Genomic DNA, 22,284 nt, shown 5'->3' on the forward strand with positions numbered 1-22,284 from the left:
TGCTCGCTCGCTCCCGAGTCTCCTCAGCGCATTACAGAGGAGCGTGGAGATGTCAGTGCTCCAGCCTGCAGCACGCAGCGCTCCTCTGCCGTGACTAATCGGGGGTGGATAAAGTTGCTCAGTGGCAGATTAGTTCTAATATGAGGGAGAGTTGTACTGACAGTTTCGATCCCTCGGTGTACAGAAGCAATCAGCACCGCCGCAGCCACTTCCAGCTACTGTTATTGGCTCTGGCACTCAGCACGATCCAAAAAGGCCCCACTGTGTGCAGAGAAAGGCCTGTATCTGGTCTGGCCAAGTACACACTGACTACAAAAAACCTACACTTTTGATTCAGCTGAAAAAGAAAACTATTAGGATGTTGGCTTGAATCTTTGCTCGGCCGTTCATCAACGTCTATAGGATTCCCCTCACTCTCTTATCCTCCTGTTAATACAGCTCTAATTTAGAGGACTTTAAGGGGGTCGATAGCACATAATTCAGATGGAAAAATCAATGGCTCTTGCATTTGCTTTTGCACGGCACGGACAGGCTCCACTGCCCCATTGATTTTGTTCTATTTTGGGCAGTAAGGTTCACTTCCCATATTGGCTGGTAATTCATCTCGGGCTTAACGCGGCCTCAAGCTGGTCTGTCACTACCTGAACAAGCTCCTGGAATGGAGATCTGCCGCTAATGTGTGTGAACAGCCTTGGCGCTTCCCAATGGCTAGCAGATGTAGCTGCCAGCTGAGTCCATTAGTCAGTGAAGTTGAATTAGACAGCTCCTGTCCGACTCTCTCATTCGTCTTGCTAATGGGAGAGCAGAGCGGGTTTGATGATGCAGGGGCTGTCTGGCTGCAGGACGGCCCAGGTGGACGGACTGCAGGTAGGAGGCAAGTAAAGGTGATGTAATGATGTGACAGAAGAAGCTGATAGATAAGCTGCACACAATCCAGCCCTGTGATTCCAACCCTGCTTGGAGTAATAATTGACGTCCCGCCTGTCTGTAAGATTTGTCATTACTTTTATCCAAAAACTAGACTGAGTTAAACATTAAGTGGTTCCCATTTACAAAATAGACACATTAGTTTTCTTTCACTTGGCCATGACTAGCATAAGATTTGTCTCCAGTATCAATTAACAGAATGTAATAAGTCTGACATAGTTATTCATTGACATGAGGCTGTTCAGAGGCTGCTGGTGCAGATCTTCAAAGAGCAGGAGTGAAGCACATCGCTGAAACAGCTTTCCTGATCGGTCCGAGGACGTGATTTGTTATGGTGAGTTGCATAGCTACGCATTAAACAGGGAAACAGTGTTATCAAACCAGCAGGCTAATCCTGAAAATGCTGGAGATCAACTATGTCATCTGTGGAAAATCTGGAGAGATACTGTATATGAAAGCATTCAGTGTCAGCTGGTTTCCCACATGCATCTTGTGATTTGAGATATTCACCAGATGACGTTTCAGAAAACCACATCCTAGGGCCAGTTGTAAATTCAGTTGCCTTTTCTGTTGTTTTGCTTACCTATTCTCACATCACTCATAAAACTCTAGTCTCGGTCATTACAGACATACAAAAATAGACCATTACGCATTCATGTGCAAGAGAGTTAGTCACTCTACTTTAGGTGGGAAGTTTTAGGGAACCATGGATAAGGGCTGTGTCAGTCTCTACACTTTTCATCAGCCTGTGTCATCATGAAGGTGACACCCAACAGTTTTAACCTGAAGGTGTTAAAACACTGCATGGTATCACAGAAATATAAGTTTTAGTCATCATTAGTGATTAATGGTGATATATAATTCTGTTGATCAGTAGGTGTTATATACAATACTCAGACATCCTGATTAAATAACTCTGTACACAACCCATGCAAGCGTCATCAAAACGGTAAGACCCAAAAGTATATTTAAAAAGTAGCTAAATATTCAAAAACTAATCATGCACTGAGTTAGTAAGTCATTAAAACCTTGTGTAAAGCCCATGAACTAGTAAATGGTTGAAATGTGTCATGCATATCCAACAAAAATTCTTCCTACAAATTGTCGTCATCGAAGCAGTTTGCTATTATGATCATTAACTGAAGTACCATATACTACAGCATTAGTTGTAGATGTATGATACTGTATTATGGAGACAGATGGAACAATAACTTAAAACAACAATTGTTACTGTACTGTTTTAGCAATGCTACCTATTTTTGTTGTGAATGCTTATGCAACTCCCACTAATAACAATAAATGTTATTAGTCATAATAAATAATGAGCATGATGGCATCAGTCATTTGGAGTTTAACAGGTAATTCTGCCTATTACCTGCAACTGATGCCAACTTAAATTATTCAAAAGTAGTTTCCACACCAGAGGTCAAAAAGGACTAATCAAATTTTTTGAGGGCCATGTGAAAGTGGGTAAATTCATTTCAGTTTTGAGATGTATGAAATAATCATTTGTGATTGAAAATAATGAAGTATTTGAGAACTACTTCTAGCTCCTCCCATCTTTTTGCAGTTTCCTGCAAAAAGTAGTCTGACTTGAATAACATTTCTCTTAAGTGCTGATTATTGAGAATAATTAAAAGCTGAAGAAGGGCTTTGTGTCAGGTGCAGAAAACTTTTCCCAAACTCCCTTTGGAGTGTTTAGCAGATGGCGGAGGGAACACCCTGTCAGCATTCGACCTCTCCAGCATATGCTCCAGTTAATGTCATCTCGCCATTTCTTATTTTTTTCTCATTTTCACTTGCTTGAATGCAATTAACTGTTCAGCTGATGCCCTTACAAAATGTGTGTTAAAGTCACTTTAATACTGATGGTAGAGATACAACGGTGCTAATTGCAGTTGGTGCAATTTTGTGAGATGTTGTTGCTACACTTGTTCCAGCGCAGAAATAGAAGAAAAAAAGAGACAAAGAGAAACAGTGTTTTTCCACATGAACTGAGGTGATTTTAATGCATTTCAGAAACAGAAACTGCATCATTATTACACATTGCACTCACAGCGAAGAAGACACATCCTCCATGTCAGTGAACAAGTGATTCAAGTAGCCTTTGGGGGAAGGGGTCTGCTAATCGATGGCAGGCTCTCTCCGCTCAAAGATGCACTCCAGAATGCAGGCATTAAAAGCACCCAGTTGATGCCTTGGCGGGTCAATACAACACACACAATGGGTGTAGATGTGATCGACAAAACTGTGGGGGGGAAAGGGGGACAATCCACTGACATAGAATCACTGGACTGGTGAGAACTTTTTGTTCGCTGGACGACATGCAGTCGGTTTGGTGCCCATATTAAACCTCTGTCGGGTGTTACTCTAAACTGGCCTGGCATGAGAGATGTGCGCAAAAAACTAGCCACTGTCAAATGCAAGTGGCCTCTTTTTCGAGATAAAAAGTACTATTGTACTGGCCCTTGCCTCCGCTGCTGGGCTGTTGGTCAGGTGATGCTCCAGTGATGCTATGCCAGCGGCGGGGTCATGTTAAAACGGGACACGTAGACCCTCAGGACTAAAAGGTTGGCCCAACCTTCACTCCTGGCTGGTCACACTTCTACTGATTACTGCTAACACCAGTTTTGTCCTTTTTGTCCACATGAAAAAAACTTTTCTTCGTGTTATTTTTCGGAATATGATATTCTTGCAAGTCATACACATCCATATAGATAGATGAACTCTTTTTTTTTAATGTCAGCATACAAGGTAAGCTGGGTGACTATATATGAAGACAACAACTACAACTTTCACAGCACTGGCATCGGTTAATTTTAAATACAGTACTCAAGCATTGTTAGATTAATAAAACAAAAAAAGAAAAAAACAGAAACATAATACCCCCGAAAAAATAAGCTACTGTACGCAAGTTGGTTTCTCCCCTAAAATGTTTCTTTTGTATTTCAATGGCATGATGTACATATTTGTTTTTAACCATACCAACAGACATCTATCCAAAGGGAAAATTCTCTATGCAGTGTATTCACTTTGGGTTTCCCTTGATTTGATACAGTACCATGCATTTGTCTCATTAGCTGAACTGACTTGATATTTGTTGCTTGTATTTCATTGATTTTTTGTCCTCTAAATTTGACTGAAATCATCAATAAATGTAACGTGTTAGGATAGTGTTGTCTTCACATAGACTCAGGTAATGGTGTTTTAGTCGGTCATTTCTCGGTGCACATCCACCCTATTGCATGTTGACAGGTTTCGCAGGATACAGCGGCAATCGTGGGGTGGGGGTTGAGGGTTGGGGGGGGTGGGGGTGGGGGTGGGGGTGGGAGTGGGGGGACATGGGTAGTGGGGGTACTGTGGGTCGTAGGTCATGGAGGGTTTGGTCGGGTTGGTGTATGCTGAGGAGGGGTTCGGGGTTGTCAGCTCCTAGACGACAGCCTTTGAATCCTTGCAGACCTGAGTGGTGGTGCCTGAGTTAGTCTGTTTAGTGTCCGTCCTCCCTCCCACACGCTTCGCTGCTCTGCAAAGACAAATGAGACGGTGTTAGGGCCGAGTCTGTCCAGGGATTCGAGCAATGTTGCTAATATTCAGCCCTGTTCTAGTAGCCCTTCGTTAATGATTCATTCTCAGTTATTTCATTCAAGGTGGGATAGGTTTAACAAAAAAAATGCAATTTTTGAAACCGAATCTCCTGCAACCGTGACTCCTGACTCTGAACAAGTCCGCTAACCTCAAACTGTTTCACATTAACTGCGATCAGCTGTGGCTCCTGTTCCACGGTTTCTTTCAGACAGGATTTTGAGCACACCGACAGACAGAGGTTCATGTCCTGGGGGGCAGTGAAGGGCGGATGACAGGTTTATACACAAACACCACCTCTGGGTCACAGGCCAATGAAAAAGGAGTTGGTTGGGAGGCAAAGAAATATTTACATTCTGATAACGGCAAACATCAGACCCGCATGGGGAACAATTGGGCCAAAAACCCGCTGATGAGGAATGCTCATGCTCAACAGCTTGATGAGTTAATGTAAGTAAGAGTTAATGAGTTTTAGAGAGAGAGGCATCCAGAGAGGAGGAAAGACAGAGTGAGAGTGAGGGAAGGGAAGGAAAATGACTGTTGAGTGATTAACCGCTCAGGTCAAAGTATACGGGCCAAGTGCTGCCATATTTGCCCCTCATCTCTGACGGTGACGTAAATGAAGCCGTTACAACGCCGGGGTTGTTTTTCCTCTCTTTGTTCCTTTCCTCTTTAGCTCTGAAGGAGACAAGGGTCTGCAAGAAAACAGCCCTCCCTAACCTTTTCCCAGGGCACACCTACTATGAAAATACTCCAGAAATGCTTGACAGTGATTTCCTCCCTGCCTCCAAAACCCAACGGCGTTCCCACTTTCCTATTTCACTCTCCGCTGTTGTCCTTCCTCCCTCCCTCGTCATGGAGATAGGGAGAGGAGGAGGAGGAGGAGGAGGGGGCGGGGGGGTTCCAGCAGCTCTGCAGGACGCGTGGAGAAGGCCCTCTTTTCTGCAGCAGCTATGATCGAGCCCTTCTGTCTGATAGCCATCATGCAAAGTATCGGGGCACTGACAGGATTGAGTGCTGGACTACATGTAAATGTCTACGCCTACCGTTGCTTTCCATTGGAGGAAAAATGTCTGGCGGAAATGTTGGACGTGTGTGTGGGTGGGGAGGGAGCTGATGATGGGCCAGCCCGCAGCACGGAGGATTTTGCAATAAGCCAGACTCATGCGATGCACGTGCACACACACACACACACACCTAGCTCTTTATACGACAAGCATCTGTCCGCTCTGGCGTATTGATAAAACATCCTGCATTGAGCTGAGCGCTGAGGGCCTGTCTGTGAGTTTGCCGTGATCCGTGTCCTAACCTACCTTGATGGGGCCATCCACCGGGTCCAGTCCCTGCTCCGACAGCTGTTTCAAGGCACTTAGAGCAGCCTGAGAAGAGAGAGAACAACAGATGGTCGAGTGAGCGAGGGAGGCGGGAGGGAGGGAGGGGAGGGGAGGTGGGGGGAGAGAAGGAGATTGGGTGGGAGGGGAGTGAGTGTCACCCTTCAGCTGCTTTTCAAATAACACTTACTCTGGGAAACCTGATGCCAACAGGACACTTTCCCTTCTCTCTCTGTTGTCTTTGGCTCCTCTTCTCTGACTGTTTATCTAGCGTTATTGGGTTAACATTTCCACTTTATGTTTTGGCTGCTCTGCATTTTCCTAAGTCAATCAGAATGACATCTGTATTCCCGATGACTACGGCTAAGCAAATAGCTGCAGGTCTGAAATACCTATAAATCATAAAGGCTTAGAAACACACATAATAAAACTTTGTCTGGGGGGATGTTTGTGCCATAGTGTCAATGCCCTAAAGACACCCAAGACATGTATATAAATACACCGTATAATTTTAAATGACAACATAAAGACGTAAATCATGAAGCGTAAATTTCACACTGACAAAAACACAATGACCGCGCAACGATTCTACTGCTTATTATATAATGACTTAATTATGCTCAATTTTGTGGCTGAGAAAGTGAGCTTTCAGTGCTGTAACAGTGACATCTCTCAACCCCACACTGCCAAGAGAATACTTCGCTTTGAATCTACTGTCAAGGCACTGTCTACGCCACATTTAGTTCATAATCACAACCAGCCGCGCCGAGTATAATGCCTTGTCGTTAAAAAAGCAATATCCCGGCGGCATCTCCATGAATCCACAATATGCAGTTTAGGTGATTCAGCAATGCCATGATGTCACTTCCTTCCCGCGCATCCCCCTGCCCGTCTGTGCCAGCTAGACGGGCTGCTGGTGATGTGAGGAGGGTCCGGCCTGCACAAAGCCTCTGGCAAACCAGTGTCACCCTCGGTTTCATTTCACTATCAGACACTGGAGCCAGGCATTGACAAGCTGGTGTGATGTATGCAACGTGTGTGGGAGATGAGGGCTTTATGAAAAGGCGGTGTAGTGTAGATAAACACACATACGCCATCTGAAGTGGGACTAAAAGGTTAATGAAAAAAAACAAGAACACAAATGAGACATGAAACAAGTGTCCAAGGTGTTCCAGTTAAATTCTCTTGACTTTTGCATCGTGACACCAATGGATTATAACTTCAAAGCACTGATCCACTCCTGTAGTGACACTGGGCTGTTAGACAAACACTCAGCTAAGCCGAACACTGCCCATCGCAATGGATGTCAGAAACAGAAACCACTTGTGGGCCTGTGCATGTCTGACAGGTTTTAAGTGCCAAGCTGAACTGGGCTGGGCCGATCTGATCTTAACCAGGTTGCTGGTCCAATCCTGACACGGATCCTTCCTCCATCCTAAAGATTGGCTCCAGATGTGCACTCGCTCTCTTTCTCCCTCTCTCTCTCTCTCGCTCTCAGTGTGGGCTGAGTAGGAGAGGAGGGGGTAGCTGGGGTATATATCTCCCAGCTGAGCTGACACCGCTGGGTCTGGCTGTGCATATTGGAACACATCTAACATCGCCAGTTCTTCCCCTCCTCCATCCATACCAACCATCTCTGGGAGGGACGGAGAGGGGGAAAGAGAGAGAGTGCGATATATATACAGGAACATGTATAAAACAGAAAAAGGCCATCAGATCCTGTTACCACAATACAGGCTGTGGGTGTGTGTGTGTGTGCGCGTGTGTGTGAGTAATCAAGGACCACCAGCGAGGTGTGCCATAATTTGTGCCATCAATCTGTTTGTAAAAGTAGGAGAAACTTTTTTTCAAATTAATAATTTCAGTGAATAAGTAATTTTGGAATAAAACATTCGCAGGTAATCCATACTGCGGTTGGATAACTCAGCGTTTGAAACACATTGAATACAAATTGTAATTCAGAGCTTAACCCTGATAGCAAAGAGCATCGATTCTGTGTGCTTGAATCCGTGGACAGATTCCACCGTAACACCGCCTCATTTGTCTTTCCAGAGCAGTGAAGCATGTGGAAGGGTGGATGAACATCCAGCAAAGCGCTTCTTGAGTATTTATCTATGTGCATAAAAATTGTTTGTTCACACTCTACTGCATGCACGTTGTCCCATGTGCATAAAGAGTGTAGCAAACCTCAGGGAGACAGAACTCAGATCTTTTGAATTAGTCAGTGGTTAGTCTGTATAGTAGTTTTTCATTTGAAACTGCAATCCATCTTTATTACAGTCATTTCAGTTTTTCTAGGGACCCCATTTTTATATAATTTAAGCCCACATAGGTTCCTGATACTGAATGTTAAACCCTGCTATAATATTTACAGTATTTCTTAAATGTACAGACTGTATGTACTGCAACTAAAACAAATAATACTATAAATTACTATTGTTATTATTACTATTATTATTACTATTACTATTAAAAAAGCAAAGAAAGCTTTGCAGCTCCAGTTCATCATTTTACACACATCTTGTGCTGGAGCGATCACAACTAGCCTGCATCCTATATACTCCATCACTGGTTCATTAGAGTCAAGATAAGGCATTAGTGGGTCTGCTCAGTAGATGAGTGAGACGTGACGACTGGCTGAGCTCTCCTTGTTTTGAAGCCTTTCCGGCATCACTCTGTAATTCATAATATTCTTATTAGTCACATAAGCTACATGGCGCTGACAAATTAACCACTCTCCTCATCAGTACGTTCAACTGGGAGCCATCTAACAGTTAGTGGGAGATACAGTCAGCGACGTCTCTGCGTGAATAACGGTCTGCATTCAAGTTCATGTGCTCCGAGAGGAAACGCGTTTATCAGGCTTAAATCCTGGGAAAATATGAATCCCGCCGCATCACGTATCAGTGTGTCTCTATGGAATGCCTTACACAGGGGAGGATGTTACAAACTAATGTCAGTGCGCTTACGTCCAAAATTATTTTCAAAGAGAGTTTAACTTCAGATTATGAGAAATGTAAACCAGGAATCATAATTTATGACAGACAGGTGCAGAGGTCAAAATCTGGTTTGTATCCATCAAATGGGGGAAAAAAAAAACAATCTCTGATACAGCGTACAGGTACTGAAGATTCTGCAGTGATATAGTAGGACTGCTTTGTAAAATTTATACTGTTGGCCATTACTTACAGCATTTCTCCAGAGTCTCAGGAATCAGCTGAAGCCCTTGTAAGTCTGTAACAGACAATTTATGGTGCAATGTTTTTTCTTTGCAGATTTGACAGCCAGCGAGATTTAGAGCTTGAATATACTTGCAGGGAGGATTTAGAGATTTAAGGCGACATCCCTGCAGGACATGACAGCTGAAGGAAAGTTTCCGCAAGTACTCTGTTCATAAACATACATCACATTAAGGGACATTTAATGTAACAATTACACGCTTTAGATAGTATGTAGTACAATCATGTCATCTCACAATGACCAGGACCATCCACACATACTGAAGCGGAAAGAGTAATTAAGATAAGAAAAAACCTAAAACAGACCGATGATCCTAGGACACTTGATCAACGTGACACCTGATAAACGACAGCGACATATTAATCAATCTCCCTTTCTCTCTAGTGACCAATAAATTGTAATCACAACCAACTCCCCCATAATCACGGCTTGGCTGTTGTATTTATTCAATCGGTTGGGGATTTTTCTCTCCCTGAGTAAATAGCCAGAGCCCATCTGTTGGTGCGGGCTAACTGGGGATAAACAGCCATAAATCAGGGGCTTGACGGTGGTGGTGCTGCTGATATACGACAGGCAGACATAGGGCTCAGACAGCCAATCCTAGGGGCCTTCAGCTCCACGAAGGACACAGGCCCTAAGACAAATACTGGGCCTATCTGTGGGAACGGCAGCCAGTGAATTCATTATTTTTCTAATGAGATAAGGCGGCCATCGCTGGAGGCAGCCGCTGCACTGACGCATCAACACCAGAAGAGTATGTTTAGTCTGAGGCCGTGACACACAACGTGGAAGTGGTCCATCTCTGTCATAAAGGGGGAGAGAGAGAGAGAGAGAGAGAGAGAGAGAGAGAGGGAGAGAGAGAGAGAGAATGTGGAGAGCGGGGACATGGCGCATGGAGTCATGGGAAGTGGGAGAGGAATGGAGAGGCGTGAGTTGCAGAGTTGGAAACTGAAAGAGAAACTGGCCAATTAACCACAATACCCTTGACCATATCTGTGGGGACACTCTCTGAAGTCCACCTCATCACTCCCTCTTCACCTCTCCTCTTCCCTCACCCCCATCATCAGATAACAAACCAGCACTCACCACCAGTCGGAGAGTGGGAGCCAGCCTGGAGCGCCCCTCGGCCATACACCAGCCAAAGCTGCTTCTTCACACATCGGCTCATTCATCTATCTATCCAGCTCTCCCTAGTTCAAAGGCTTGGACAAACAGCGGTGGAATGTGACGGGGTCTGAGGAGGATCTGCGACCGTGGCCGAGCTCCTGACATGGAGTGACAAGGGCGGCTCATTTTTCTGGGCCTGCTGAGCTCTTAATGGCTTCCCTGACCGTCTTCGCTTCCTTCGGCGGCTTAGCCAAACAGAGGGCCGGTCCCTCGGGAGTCCCCGGCATCGGCCTGATGGATCGCTGGATCACATCGACCCTGACAAATCAGACCCCGGTGTCAGCCCCCACTGATGGACCACTGGGATCTAGTGAAACAATAAAGCCATTTCGGGAGGGGGCCTGGCGGAGGAGAAAGGTGAAAAAAAGAAGTAGGGGGAGAGAGAGGAGAGGCAAAGCTAGAAAAGGAGCAGAGAGGAGGGGTTTGGCGGGAAGGTGAACACAGAGGAGAGAGGAGAGGAGTCTTCAGTCGTTCCATCTCCATCACTCAGCCCTCTGGCCCTCAGTGGCCATCAAAGACACCAGGGAGGTCCTAATGAGGTGGAGACCACCAGCATGTCTCTCAGTCTCACATACTTGCATGCACTCACACACACACACAGCTTTAATCCTAGAAGATCCGGTGTAGAAAGAAGAAAGGGAGACGTTAGCCTAGGTTGCCTGCTCCCTGGGCTTTATCAGATCTCAGGTCCAGCCTCTGCTCTGCTGGGGGCCAGATGAAAGGACAGACAAGTTTTAACCCAGTGACCCAATCTCTGAGTACAGTGTGGCGTTTTCCCCTTTACCAGGCAGATCCGGATTCCCAGGCCTTCTCTGGCTCAGTGCAGTCCAGCTGGGCTAACCCAATCCTCTCCTAATCTTCAGGCCTGGCCAAGAGCATCAGCAGCAGGCTCCCATCTCTGCTTTGATCCCACGTCATTGTCTTCGTCATGTGTTTGGACATCCAGCTCATCCTGGGGAGCAAGAGGCAGGAGAGAGGGAATGCTTGGTTTCCTCCTCCATTACAACTAGAACATGGGGAGATTCCTCTTGTGGTCTTTGGCAGGACTAGAAACCAGTCCTGAACAGGGAGGGCTGTCCACCACTCTGCAGGTGCACTCAAATGCATGTACGTGCGCATGCGTCCACACACACACACACATTTATACACACACAAACCACCGCATTGTTTCACAACTACTCGCTGAATGGTTTCTTCTCAGAACCCGAGACGACACCGGGGCGGATGGACCGTAACCCAAACTGCTCGCCTTTGTTTGCTCAATTGTACAATCACCATTCATGTTCTTACTCTGCAATAACACGCTCACTGTCAGGGCTTAACAACACTAGAAAGAGTCCGATTATAGTCGGGTGGACGGCTCCGATGCCAAGGAACTGCCGTGGAGCGGGAGGAGAGGGAACATGAAGGGGATGCAGGATGGCCGCTGATGAGGATGATCTAAGGGACGTCTGCTAGACTAAACAATGAACTGAGTGGGTTTCAAACAGTGTGTTTTACAGGCAGCAGGCAGGACCTGGGAAGTTGGAGAAAAGAGGGCCCTGTTGTTAGAGAAGGTCTGAGGCTGGATGTATTGTTTTGCAGTGGGCTTGTTCTGTTTTCAAAAGGCCACATAAAACCCTGACGGTGCTCCCTCTCCTGCACTCACTCCCCACAGCACAAAGTAATATGAGATGCCAAGGGAGAGAAAATCCCAGTGACTGTGCTCTCTTCACCCTTCTTTCTGTAATGTCCTGTGTTAATTCCCTTGCCACTCCCGTGCCATCAGCTCCCATCTTTCTTTGATGTTCATTTAGTTCTTTTAGCCTTTATCTTTTGCTGATTTTACTCTTCTCTTCTCCATCCCTCCTCCTGTCATATAGTCTCTAGCTTCTTCTCATCCCTTGGCCTTCTTTTCCTCCACATTCTTCTCTTTTCCTCCTGCCCACATCAAAGCCCTGGAGAGGGATCACTGGCACATTCCCGGATAACTCATGGAGAAGACCTGTGTGTGCATGCGTGTTTGCAGTGTATGTGTCTATTTGCTAATGCGGTGTGATGTGTACATGGATTCTTGAGTAACTGCAGAGAAAATGTATTCAGATCCTCTCACCAAATCTCCTCCTCACTCTCACTCCATATTTCACATCCTCTTCCACATCAGAGGCATTGATAAAAGAGGCAGTGTGTGCCTGGCAGAGGCCTAGCTGTAGCCTAACATGACGTTAATTCCCCCGAAGTAACACCTCATATGTGCCACAACAGTTCTTGTGCAACAGTGTAGCAACCGTCGCTATTACACAGCTAAATAAACTTATGTATGTGGGTATGTCTATATGCACATTCAGTTTGTGTATGTCCTCCTCTATCATCTTTTTGATATCTCCATATATCTCAGTATAGTGTGCATGCAGCCCCAATGTGGTGATCAGAATTCCTGAGGCGGGAGGTGTGTGTGTTTCTGTGTGTGTGTGTGTGTGTGTTGTTCAGGGCTGAGATGAGCGCTGAAGACTGGCTGAGCTAAGCTAGCGGGTAACGGCCGCGGGGCTCCCCAGGGGAGCAAGCCTTCGCTGACATGGGAAGCCATAAATAAGGGCCCGGGGCGCAGCGCCATGTCATGCGTCATTTGGGCCGGAGAGGCCTGCTTTATCCCCTCCCATCACCGAGCCGCTGAGCATGGCACCTCCTAGGGCGTAATACAAAACATATGGGCAGAGGGCGAGGGGCAGGAGCACCTCAGCATACCATACTCCTGCCTTGTCAGCAAAGCATCTCAGAGCAAAAGCAGATATAGCCAAAGAGAGATTCTGTGCTAACTGAGCTATAGTGATAGTGGGCCAACCTATCAAAGTTTGTTAAGAAATAGTAATTTAATCACTGGGCTTTGTTATTCTTGATCTGATGACAACAAAACACACAAATAGGAGCACAGAAATGAAACCTGGAACAAGGTTGATGGTGTTTTTCTCAAAGATTGATGCCGGTTGTACTTTGTTTTCACTCAATAGAGCAATCTAGGCCAACAGCCACTGAGCATTGAAAAGATGACACTTTGTTTCACCCAGAAAAGAAAGTCTGCCACTTTCTCTTTCACCAAGAAAGGAAACAATGACACTTTCATTGTGAAAGAAACCCGCCACCCACAGGAAAATCTATGTTTGTCTGCGCTCTTTGCAAACTTATTCCAAGGTTTCCGATGACTCAGAGGCTGAATATTGCATATGAAATGAGATATAACGCATGAAGAATGCATTTGTGATGAGACTGCTGCCTGTGAAGATATTGGGTAAGAGGAGATAGCCAGGCTCAAGGCTAGTGACTCACTGACATCATCAGTGACTGAGCTGAAAAGCTCCCCAAGAAACAAGGCCCTTGACTTTTCATGCTGAATGGTATGCCACTGACACACATCATCTGACAACTGAGGTGATGAGACACAGTCTGTGGTGGACTATGCTTTTGTGACTCACACAACAAACCAGAATTATTTCATTTGCTATTTATGCTTGGCTTGTATGGATGACACAGAAAGAAAATATTCTTGCTTTACTAGAATTATCATAGCTATCATCATCCAATAGAGACCAGATGCTTCTCACTGAATTTGGGGAGATCGAGGGGGACCGTCAAATATCTCACAGGCATATCGATGATTCATTTCCTAGGCTGGTTAATAGTAAAGTCATGGTGGGAGATTGGGGAAACACCCCTCTGATTGGGCTCAACGATTACCTCAGTCTCCACCAGGTTTCCCCAGTGACTCCAATGCGGTGTTACATCACCTCGTCTCCACCTGCAGGGATCCACCTTTCCATACCAGAGGGAGAAGCTTCCATAATCTCAAACAATTCCACTCAGATTGCCTTGGGGGAGGCATGGAAAGCCGTGGGCGGACGAGCCAGCCTTCAGGCACTCGCTGTCTTATCAGCAATGAGATAGCGATCACTCCCAAGGGACGCCGCACTTCTCCCTTGCTCTTCTCTCTCTTCCTAATCCCTCTTTCCTTTCCATCTTTCTCTTTGTCTCAGTGGTCTACCATAGGTTTCCCCCCCCCAACTACTTTCCCATGCCTCTTTTCCTGCATTTTTTATGCCAATCTCACCATTCCTCTGACCTCCAAAGCAAACTAATCGCTAAATGGTGAAGTGTACGGCCTGGAAAGGTGGGCAGTGGCACAAGCAGCGGTTGGGTGGGGATGCAAATGCGATGGCTGCGGTTATCGCCTGGCTGTTGTCATGCTGCTGTGCAGTCAGAGGAAAAGACCTTTCTATCTTTAGCGTGGAAGTATGGGCAGCCCACACCAGAGCCAGGATCCAAGGTCTTAATCACTTCCTCCCATTTGCATCGATAATAAACTGAATGAAGAGATTGCAGTGGGCTATATCAATCACTAGCGAGGATATCAGTCTGGATGTCAATGGGCACTGCTGGCCGTTATCAGGCCCGGCTATTAAATTTAGAAACCAATTATCTCTTCGTTGTTGGGTGAGCCAAAATTCCATGCATTAAAATGGCCTGACCAAATGAAGAGATGGATCTAGCAGGTCATCAGAGTGGCGATTTCACTTTACAGAGAAGCTATTACAATCTCCTATTCCATCATGATGACAACAGCTGTTGGTTCTCCCAAGCTAAGGACTTCAGTGTGAGTTAGACCAAAGAAAACAGGGCGACCGGACACAGGAGATTAAAGGAGGAGAATAGTAGGCGTGGAAAGGCAAAAAGAAGAGGAGCTTGGGAATGAAGTATGCAGAGAGGTTAAGATAGGGGGCGGGGCGGGGGAGAGAGGGGGTAAGTGTCTTATTGTGACACCAGCCAGCTGCATACAATAATCCCCAACTCTCCATCACAGGCCCACTATATTTTCCTGTCAGAGACGGCAGTAAGTGTGTATGAGAGAGTGGATGTCTGGTGGACAAGGACATCCGGTAACAGGAGAGGACGCGCAGTCAGACGGCATTTTACACCTTCTTCCTCTCGTCTCTTCCTCCTTGTAGCCCCCTCGGCTCCCTTCTGCATTCACTTTTAACCACCTCGTACACACAAGGGACAGGCCTGTAAAACCCGCTGTGGTGTTCTATAATTTGCTATGGATCCCCACAAGGCCTGTGACTGTTTCTCATTACCCAGCATGCTCACTGAGCCCATTAGATGTGGTTGGATGTTCCATCTCGTACCTAGCTTTCTAGAAAAACTGAGTAGGCCTTCGACTTGCTGTGCGACAGGGGTCGATTGAGACCCATCACGCTTTAGGGAGCCCCCGAAGTGTTATGAAAACCCTACTGTGTTCCTATGGCAACTGGCAGTGTGTAATGCAGAGATGGATCATGTATGAGGCATGTTTACTGAAAACAATAAATTCCAGCATGCTTATATCAGGAGACAGGCCTTGCTGGGTAGAGCTCCTCCAGCCAGGCTGGTCCTCTGATGAACAGGTCCAGGGGCCACGCTAACTAGCCAAAGATGGGCTGCAATGCGGGAAAATGCAATGCAGTGCACACTGAAAACATATGTCTTTTTAGAATGTTAGCATAATGTTATTATCGTGTTAGTTTAAAGGCGGCGTGCCTGTCACAAAGTGTTCATAAACAATCTCAACAGGAACAAAGCCATGTTATGGATTCAGTCTACAAACACTGACGTGAGCCAGGGCCAGACTCGATGAGCAAACATAGATTGACTTGGGGGTGGTGGGCCTCACATGCTGCATGAGAGCAGCAGGACATGATCTTCAAAGCTGGCAATCAAAGGAATATGAATAAAGCGCTGTAATGCCACAAATTCGACTAGATGAGATAAGTTTTAATGTCAGATTTCTCTGAAATGTCATGCATTAGGTCAAAAAATAACATTTAATCGGATTCAAAGGAAATTTTTCAGGGAATAAATTAGCTTTCCTTGGAGTTCTTAAAAGGTTTAAGAGATATGCAGCAGTGTATGCCTTCCTTTCAACGCTCAAACAAAAAAAAAATAGTAAAACTGATTTATAGTTTGTCTGCAGTAGCTCTACAGAACAGGCAATAACCCATTATTTGTCAGTGATGCTGTGATTTTATCCACAAAAGGGGAGTGAGTGCTTAATCCTCTGTGGTCAAGTTTTTACGAGCCACCTCACACATTTTTTACAGCATGGCAAACAGACAGTAAACACCAGGCAGGCGCTGTGTTTTAACACATGATTAGGACACAGCTAATTAGATTGCGGACAGTAAAACTGTGAGGAGAATCGTAAAAGAGGGAGCAGGGGCAGGCCTGAGTGAGGGATCAGGTATAAGCAGCAGACATTTAAGACACCGCAGGCCACTGACAAATGACTGAGCTAGGGTTTCTCATTTCTGTTGCCTTCTCTGTGGTGAAAATGTAAATAGCAGACTTTCTGTGGTAAAAAAGAAAGAACCCCCCCCCCCCCACACGAACACACAATACCCCCTCCATGTCCACCATCCATCCATCCCTCCATTCTTCTCCTCCCTCTCCTCCTATGCAGTGGTTGGTCCCATGAAACAGGGGTCAGGGTACTAATGGAGGACCTTGTGGCCTTGTGTGCCTCTGGAAACATCCCCCCCTCTCGCTGCTCTCTTATAAATCAAGCAGGCTTCATTGAGAGTGGCCAGAGTCCTCTGTGATGTCCCAGCCATGTCTCATTTCAAAGTCCTCCTGAAGGCTCACACGGTTCCACGTTTACTCACTGGGCACAAGGGAGATGTGTGTGGGGGTGAGTGTGAGAGAGAGAGAGAGGGAGAGAGAAAGAAAGAAAGAAAGGAAGACAGAGGAACAGAGAGAGCGAAAGAGAGAGAATAAGAGAGTAAGAGAGAAGTAGAGAATGAAAAAGGTTGCAGAGGGAAATCAGGAATAGAGAACACGTCCCAGAGGGAAACAGGGCCTCTACAACAAATGTTTATTTAATAACTATGCTGCATAAGACCGCTCACGTGAAAGCATTTACAATAAATCACGCCATTTGGAGAAAACAATCTTCCTAAAAGTCATTACAGCATCACTCTAAAACAATGTGTGTATGTGTATTTGTGTGCACGCTTGCATATGTGCCTCTAGTAAGGATAAAAATGCTTCCCTCTCAAGCACATGTACATATTACTATGCATCTATGGAACTGCAATCAAAACATAATTTCCCTTCCTTCATGGTAAATTGAAGCGTGCGTTCTATAGAAGGATAAGTGATTGTTGAGATAATCACATTCTGTGGTTTCGTTTTGTCTGCGCATTCATAACAAAGCCAGATGAGTTACATATGGATTTAACATAAGGACTGTTTTCCTGACTACAGGTTTTGTTGTTACACATAAAGCCCTCCCACACCATCATCATCTGAATGACGCCGAGAACACCTAATCAAAACCAGTGGCGGATAGAGACCGTCTTGAGGCATACAAGGGGAAAGAAACAAGCACAGACTTTCTAAGTAATCAATACAATTTATATTAGTATAGTGAGAATATCAGGGAACCTTGAATGGAACCTTGAGAGACACCCAAATCATTTGCTATTATGTTGAGAGGATCTAATTAGTATGATTTATAATTCACATTAAAATACATCAACTAACACTGCACACCTGAGAGCGCAATGTGGCGTAGTGTTTTTGTATCACTGGATCCAATTCAGAGTTAGCTGTCATATAAAACAGGACTGAGTAGGACTGCCTGTTGCTCAGCCAGCCAAGACAAGCAAAAGGGAAGTTAATCTGCCTTTGAAAAAAACACTGCCATGTATCTCCCGTTTCACTCGCCACTCTGATTTCGTCCTCTCACATTTAGATAGTGACAGTGTGGTTTGCTTAATCTTTGCTTATCTCCTTGAAATGCAAAAGGTGGGACTGGATTTGCATGCAAAACAGAAAGCGAGGTGCCACTTGTGACTTTATTTACGGAGGAGATTTGGAAGATCATGAAGAGACTGCTTTGAGGCAGGCACGCATACACACACACACACACACACACACACACACACACACACAGTGTTTACTTAAACCACGGGAGTGTGTGACACCTAAGTCGTAACTGGTGTTAACCCCCGATGTGGCCGTTGTCGTGGGTGTTTCACGATGTCTGGTGTTTGAGGCCTGAGAATGCGTTAACATCCAGATGAGAGGAAGGTGAGGGGGGGCAGGCAGGGGGGCTCAGACAGACAGAAAAACATTCCCCAGTCGCTACGCTCATCTCCATAACTCAGTACTCAGCAATAGAGCACTGTTCCTAACGTGGGACATTAACGACCCCCTCCCCCCGGAAGCGTCTTTACCTGGCGCTAAACAGTGTAAGCCTAGAGCAGGCCATTTGGGGTTTGATTCATGACTGGGGGCAGAGAAGTTTCCTCATCTTGTTGCCCCAGTGATGTAGTTGATGGTAAACATTAGGTATAGTAATGCGTATCGAGGGGCAGAGTTTCGGGCAGGAGGAGCCTCGTCTTGTATGGTTGTGGACCTGTCAGAGAGATGTGAGTGATAGCCTGTAATTTCGGAAAGACATCCTCTAATCATATTGTGTATGAGGGAAATCAAAAACAACTTTTACAAATGAATAAATCTAAGCATTTGGGAGATCCGATTTCATTAACTCTGGAAAGCAACAAGAGAGGATAATTACAACAAACAATACCATTCATTGTGCAGAGTGTGTTGTTTGTCTATGTACGTGTGTGTGCGTGTGCCTGTATCTGCGAGGGAAAAGTGTATGTCTGCAATTACTGTCAGTGTGTGATTTGCTGTTGGAGCACTCCACGATGATTAATACTTAGAAGCTCTTAACCACGAGACGTGTGTCACATATCAAGTTAAAGGGCCATTTAAAATCCAGAGCTTTCCCTTGGAGAGTTGAATTGCAATGCGTGCACAATAGACATACAGTGCATTGTGCACCTCCCCCTGAGTGGGACAAGACTGACAATGTGAGTGTTGGTTTGTGGTTCTCTGCTTTATCTGTGCAGTGTCCTAAGATGGTGGCCTGGGGAGCAGTGGAATAGGAGACTGGGCAGCTTTACACACTCTGCCCCAACAACTGTGTGTAAAATCAAGTATTTCCTAAGGGCTCACAAAGTGGAATATTCATTACCGCTCACTCTCGTATCTTTGAAGCAAAGGCTTGAACACGTCACTATTTTCCCTTTGCATTCATGCACTGTAGAATGTATATTAGGACAATGAAATAGATGTAGGAGGTGGTAAAAATGTTTGCACAATGCCGATTACTAAACAAAGGAGAGATGTTGATATTTGCAGAGTAAAAACCTAATTATGTTGGTGTTATAAAAGATGTTGTCTCCACAGGTGACAAACCTCACACATTGTCAAAGGGGGGATGGCAAAGCACAAGGGAAGATAAAATACCTGGCCTTATCTCAGGGACCTTTTCAGCGAGGCGGACTATCACTCAGTATCAAATGACATTAAGTTAATGAGCCAAAGACGCTACAAAGAGCCCTAGGTAGCGAATTAGCTGCCTGGCCAGCTTATGCCTCCCATGGGGGTGATGAGTGAACAGAGGTGTGACTGGTTAAGAGATCTTAATCAGCGCCAAACTCGGCACCCAGGCTAACCTGTGGGAAATCACACACAGGGCCCAACAGCATCGAAGGCTGCATGGCCACTGCCAAAACATCTCGCTCCTCTTAGCATGGAGGTGATAATGAATCTAACACCTTCACTTGCCTTAAAGCAATCACAGTGGGCTAGCAGGTATCAAACCAAGAGGGAGAGAGAGAAAAAAGAATGAATTTGCATATACACGTAAATACATTTTGTCCTCACTCCTATGCCCTGTCTCTCTTCCCATATAACAAATCTTAATGGCACTGAGAAAATGCAGAATTTACTTACAGCAGGACTCTTTTTTTATTGAAAAACAGGCAATGCTGTAAAATCACTGCAATTTTACATTCTGGATATATTCTTTATGCAGATATGGAAAACAGAAACACATGCCAACACTAATTATTTACTATACATAGAATGCCAAATAATAACATTGACACGGCTTCCATGCTCAGCCCACTAAATGTCACATTTAAAAATTCAGACTGTGGAGTCAAATCAAACTGGCAAGTAAGGTAATGCTGTCCATGAGTGGGACTGCACTCATGTTCACCATATATCTGACTGTTGGACAATTTTACACATCTCTGACAACTAAAAGGTGTCAAGTTACCGTCTAGCACACACCGTTACAAACACATGCCAGCAGTTGGAGCATAGAAACCTGTGTTTTCATAACGGACCAGATGGATAGGAGTCAGTTATCATACGGACAGGCAGCAGTTGTGGGAAAATACTGTTTCTTGGAAGAGGATTTAATAAAAAAAAAAAAAAAAAACAGCTTTGAGGTAAATAAAATCAGGTTGGTGTTTGATTGGCTAGAACGGAGCAGAAAACAGGAGAGATGTTGACCTGCTCGCTCTAAAGAAATGATTCACATAAACCACAAATTTAATTTCGTGGTTGCACGATCATGCATTTGTGACCAAAATGGTCACACTTTAAAGCCCTGTAAAGGAATACTATTTGAGAGCCAACTCCTAAATATCCAGACCACAATGAAATGAAACAAAGAACTTAATATGGGCCTGCATTTTATCTTTGGTTTTAAGTGTCACTGGCGAGGCTACAAAGTGTGTGTAGACTGCACAGCGTGGCACTCACAGCAGTGGAAAGCAGTACAGTTGTTGCAGGCGTGAAGAGTAACACAGAGTGACACGTTCCCCTGTTCATTCAAGTCTGAGATACTGTACAAATCCTCTATCCCAAAACATGACATGAGCCACATGTAATACAGGACAAGTGAGATCACCTTGAAACGGTGGGTTGCTTCCAGGTTTTAGAGTACAGGAGGTCTACGTCAATGGTAATCCATACTACTCATGAAATATGACACGAAGCCAGGCGCTTTGTCACACCATGTTAAGGCAAGACTGACAGATGATGGGGCATTACGCAACAACACACCATAATGCTTGCAACACCGAAGGACATTATTATGGAGTTTTCACCATTTTCTATCTCGGATTACATACATTGTGAAACTTTGGTCTTGCAAGTTTAAACCCTCCGTCTAAAAATATGGCAGGATAGTCTGCTGCTTCTCTGTCCTAGTAAGTTTTAAGGTAGAATGGGCTCAGCTAGCTGAAGTGTGTGTGTGTGTGAGTGTGTGTGTGTTCAGTTCCACACCATGTCAGCCCTTAATAGACAGGCTAATGTTCCAAGAGGCCACTTGGGGCTATCAACAAGTCCCCTAATGGGCAAGTTCATGTTTATTCTCTCCCCACTGGTCATTGCTTACTCTGTGTGCAAAAAAAAGGACAGTCACTTCTATCTCTCTCTCTCTCTCTCATTCCCTGTCTTCATCAATCTCTCTCATATCCTCACTCAATCATTTTCCCTGCAGTGCCTCTTCTCTATGCCCCTAACAGTCTCTTACCCTTGTCAGTGCCCTCTTCCTCTCTCGCTCTCTCTCCTGCCATATCGTTTGCCTGCTCTCTCCCTCCTCCTCCATCATTCTTTCACTGCCCCTCTACTCTCCCGTCACACTCTAATCTCCTGGTCTGAAAGGTGTTTCCTGAGGAGGGCACGGGGGGAGACAGGCGGGAGTGATGGATCGCTCTGCGAATGCTTCACTTTGTCTTCTCTCCAGGGCGGGAACAGGGTGGGGTGGGGGGAGGCCTAACAGTGGGAGTGGTGGGGGAGGTGGTGGTGGGGAGAGGAGCAGGGTATTTGCTTCTATGGGGCGGGGGGGGCTTCCCTCTAATGGGAGCTAACTACAGTGAAGGCCAGTTGAAAAATGGGTGCCTGTGCAATCATGTGCCTCCCGCTGCAAACTGTAATCATACCGTCTTCTTATAAAAACACCAGGACCATATAAGAAGCAACAGATAAGTGGTTACATAAGGCGAAGGAAAACACCCCGTGAACAAGATAAATGCTGAGGCAACTCTTCCATTAATGTATTTTTAGATAATATGAAAAGGTCACTACACTGTAATCGCTGATCACCTTCAACAGATTATTCTCTGTTTTCACCAGAAGGACGAGGCCTGACATCAAGCTA

General features: G+C 45.4%; 1 protein-coding gene across 1 annotated transcript in view; it reads right to left on the bottom strand.

Moving 5' to 3' along the window:
* Positions 1–2,907: 2,907 nt before the first annotated feature.
* Positions 2,908–22,284, bottom strand: part of stau2 (staufen double-stranded RNA binding protein 2) — an 82,410-nt gene continuing 63,033 nt past the window's right edge. Inside the window, exons 14-15 of the mRNA XM_071912934.2 lie at positions 5,823–5,888; positions 2,908–4,450 (exon numbers count right to left, since the gene is read on the bottom strand). Of these exons, the coding sequence (XP_071769035.1) occupies positions 4,415–4,450; positions 5,823–5,888 (102 nt within the window). The 3' untranslated portion in view covers positions 2,908–4,414. The remainder of the gene's footprint in view (positions 4,451–5,822; positions 5,889–22,284) is intronic.

This window comes from Centroberyx gerrardi, chromosome 22, assembly GCF_048128805.1.
Source record: "Centroberyx gerrardi isolate f3 chromosome 22, fCenGer3.hap1.cur.20231027, whole genome shotgun sequence".
NCBI lineage: Eukaryota > Metazoa > Chordata > Actinopteri > Beryciformes > Berycidae > Centroberyx > Centroberyx gerrardi.